Source organism: Parasteatoda tepidariorum, chromosome 9 (genome assembly GCF_043381705.1).
Source record: "Parasteatoda tepidariorum isolate YZ-2023 chromosome 9, CAS_Ptep_4.0, whole genome shotgun sequence".
Taxonomy (NCBI): domain Eukaryota; kingdom Metazoa; phylum Arthropoda; class Arachnida; order Araneae; family Theridiidae; genus Parasteatoda; species Parasteatoda tepidariorum.
This window is the reverse complement of record NC_092212.1, coordinates 39,000,091-39,003,690: the sequence shown is the minus strand read 5'-3', so window position 1 is coordinate 39,003,690 and position 3,600 is coordinate 39,000,091. Positions and strand designations below refer to the sequence as shown.

The 3,600-nt window shown below is 31.4% G+C and overlaps 1 protein-coding gene across 1 annotated transcript in view; it reads right to left on the bottom strand.

Annotated features, from left to right (window-relative positions):
- Window positions 1-3,077: 3,077 nt before the first annotated feature.
- Window positions 3,078-3,600, bottom strand: part of LOC122272499 (uro-adherence factor A-like) — a gene marked incomplete in the record, with an annotated part of 35,997 nt that continues 35,474 nt past the window's right edge. Inside the window, 1 exon segment of the mRNA XM_071185920.1 lies at window positions 3,078-3,600. Within this exon segment, the coding sequence (XP_071042021.1) occupies window positions 3,186-3,600 (415 nt within the window).

The window sequence follows — 3,600 nt, the reverse complement described above, 5'->3', positions numbered from 1 at the left end:
CTTTAGGTCTCTGCTCATTATTATTTTTACTCCTAAAATATCACTACTATTTTGATCAATAAAAAAATATATCACAACTATGATAATATGTATAATTAACTATGTTTTAGTTGAATTTATGAACTGTTACAATTGACCCCGTAAGTGGGGACAATTATAACAAGCGCACGACTGTCAAAAATTGTTAGTAACTAATATAATACCATTTAAAATAAGGTATTTATTTTTCTAGTAGATGATAGTCTACTTTACTTGTCTGTCAATTAATACTAGTAATATATAGGATTTTTTGTTAGTTAAAAATAGTTAAGTAAAAAATGTTACAATTGACCCCATTCTCCCCTACTAAGTATTTATTTTAATATCACAACTTTGATGAGATTAAATTTACTATACTAGATTTTAAAAATGCTCCATACTCTCAAACATTTTAAAGAAAAACTCAATAAATGAAAAAATATAAATTCTTAATAAACTTCCACTCTTTCAAAAGAGATTTGTTCGTAAAAGTTTTGGTGAAAATTGGCAATCAAAAATCATTATTATTATTTTAATTTTTACATTTTGCTTACTTTGTTTCTTTCGTGAGAAAAAAAATTTCGTTATAAACGTATTTATCTAATATTTCAGCACAAAATATTAAAAATAAATTTAGGAGATTGATGACAAAAGACTTGTTAGAAAATAAATAAATAGTGTGTGGAGTCTCTCCAGAAGGAAGAAATGAAACTTCGTAATGTGGAAATGAAAATAGGAAGGGGTAGAAATTGATTTTTAGTGAAATCATAATGTTTCTTTAAGACAAACTTTATTAACATTGCTTACAATTCACAATTGATCGCATCTTTTAATTATCATTTTCGAGTGGAGAAATATCCAAATCTATAACATATACAATGGGAATATGATAACTAAAGTAAGATACGAAATGTTTTAGTTCTATTTTTTCAATATTTCTTGCAAAAACTGCATCAGTGGTAGTTCCCCCTTTGATTGCTGGATCATTCCTACTATTTATCATTTCCAATTCAAATGTGTCTTTAAGGAAGGTTAATAATGTTTCAGCTTCAGGTAACGAGAAATTCACATTAAAATCTCCTGCAAGGATCACAGGCCGCTCACAATAATTAATTTCCTCACCAGTAACGTCTGCCAGAGCTTGTGAACCTGCTGTGGATAGTGGAAATAAAGATTTTGCAATAAATAATTTAATATCCCTCATGGTTGCATTTGGTGAAATATAAATGGCAATTAGAATCAATTTCTTCTGATTGAAGAACATTTTATTGAAATTACATACATTTGCTGACTTGTGTGCTCAATATAGGCTTATAAGTCATTGTCAAGTAGAAAATACAGATAGAACAATTCAGAGAAAGACATCACAAAGAATACATCCAGGGTTACGGCAGGATTCGAACCCGCTACCTCCACGCTTAACAAAGCGTTTGGACCGGCAATACCGCTCGGCCAGGGAGGCCCCATTGAAGAACACTGAAGTCAAGCATCCTTTGATCAGCCTACGTAGGGACCAAGGGTGTGCAATATCGATCCTCGTAAAACTGTTCTACCGTAAAGTACTCGACTTCGCACGCAGGTCGTCGGGCTATCAGAGCAGGGGATCCCTTCTGCAGAGGATCAAAATTGCAATGGCATGTCTTTGAATCATGACAGTGATGCTTCCAAGATCGTCTCCAATAACTCATGTGCAGCTGTAGCGCTACGTAAATAAAGTACCTACCTAATTATGTTGGTCAAAGATAATTTGAGAGCTATGGTGGCCCAGTGGTTGGAGAATAGACACAGTTTTTAAGGAGCTAGGTTCGATCCTCGACTCCGCTAAGACACACCGCGATATACGTTCTCCTTAATTCGATGGAATAGGAAGTCCTGTGGTTTGCTGCTGAGCAGTGAGTATAAGGATTGCGTGAAAATTTCCTACCCCTTGAGATATATGTCTAAATTGTGGAAGTGATCACATGAATGAGTGGTGATGTCGTGCATTCAAGGAGTTCTGAGTTAAGACTTACTTTAAACCTTGCGGTATTTTCTTGTTAAACAAAATTCGTACCTTGATTACTTGATTCGCAAAAAAGCAAATTGCTCTCGAGCTTGGATTATCAAAGTGTCCTTAGAAACAGCGCAACCAACAAAATAAATTTCCCATTAAGGGTTTCTCCTTTGGTGTAGCATCCTCTTATAATATATCCCGTGAAACATTAAGAATGAATCTTAGTCATGTTTAAACATATGTGGATGCCCAATGCTAACACCTCGATTCGGAGATGAAGAAAAGGCGTGTGATAATGTAAAATTTCAGAAGGGGGCCAAAAATCTCTTTGAATTTAAAGAAAAATATTGAATGGTATATACTAATAAAACATTTAACTCATATTATAATTTGTTTTTGAAAATAAATTGATATTATTTTGTTAAAAGTACAGATTTTTCAAAAAAATATTGTTAATTTTTTTTAATTGTCAAAAATAGAAATTTTAATAACCTGAAAGTTCAATATTAAATTTGTTTGAAAATGTTACTTAATTTGTTTTATAAAATATTTAGTTTTAGCTATGTATTTTCCTGATAAAAATGTAATTTCCTAATCAAAATTATATACTAATCTAGTATCAGAATTAAAATTTTAGTAAACTTAGTCGTTACCCCCGCCTTCCTCTCTGCATGAGACTGTTGAATCTTAGTACGTAAAAATTCATTTATTAGATCCAAAGTTATTTAATGCATAACTTTTTTATTTTCAAAAATTAATTTAAAAATTAATAATCAAGGGAATATCACTGCAATTATTGCAAATCCGAAAACGAATTCTGTAATTTCTGCACAGATTAATTAAGATACAAGGTTAAAATCTGATAATTAGAACCAAAGTTATTTTAAGTTAAAACTTTTTTTTTAGTTCACAGTACATTAAATTTACGCATTTCTTTCTCAATTTTTTGGGAATGTCGTGAATGCAGTATTCGTTTACAAATATGATAAGATTTTCATGTCCGTGATAAGATTCATGCATGTATTCGAATTTGTATTTCCCCCAAAATAAGAACAACACGGAAAAGTTTTCATGAACAATTTTTTTTAAAATTACATATTAATTTATTACAACAAGCTTTCTAAAAATGCAACAAATAGTTTGATTTCACGTAAAATATAACACTAACCATAAACTATTGCATACTTATTGGAAGTATTTTGTAGATCATTTCCAATGGAATAGTGTCCAAAGAAAATTCATCAATATTTGAGTTCGTCAAACTATTACCATTATCTATAAGTCCATTTGCCAGAAAGGTATTTTCTTTCTCGACCGAGGACTTTATGCTAATTTCCTGTTTAGAAATTTCTGAGAATGTGTCTAACACTGCATCAGTAACTATTGATGCCGACTCATTCTTAGCTTTTGCTGATAGAGTACTTGATGAAGCATCGGATAATGATAATTTTGAAGTCAGCATTTCATTCGATTGTGACTGAATTATAGGGATCTGTAATGTGAATTCATGTTGCTGCTCTACGAGAACTTTGTCACTTGAAAGTTCCTCTTTTTTTCCTGACTTAAGAGTTTCTGAATGCATGGCATCT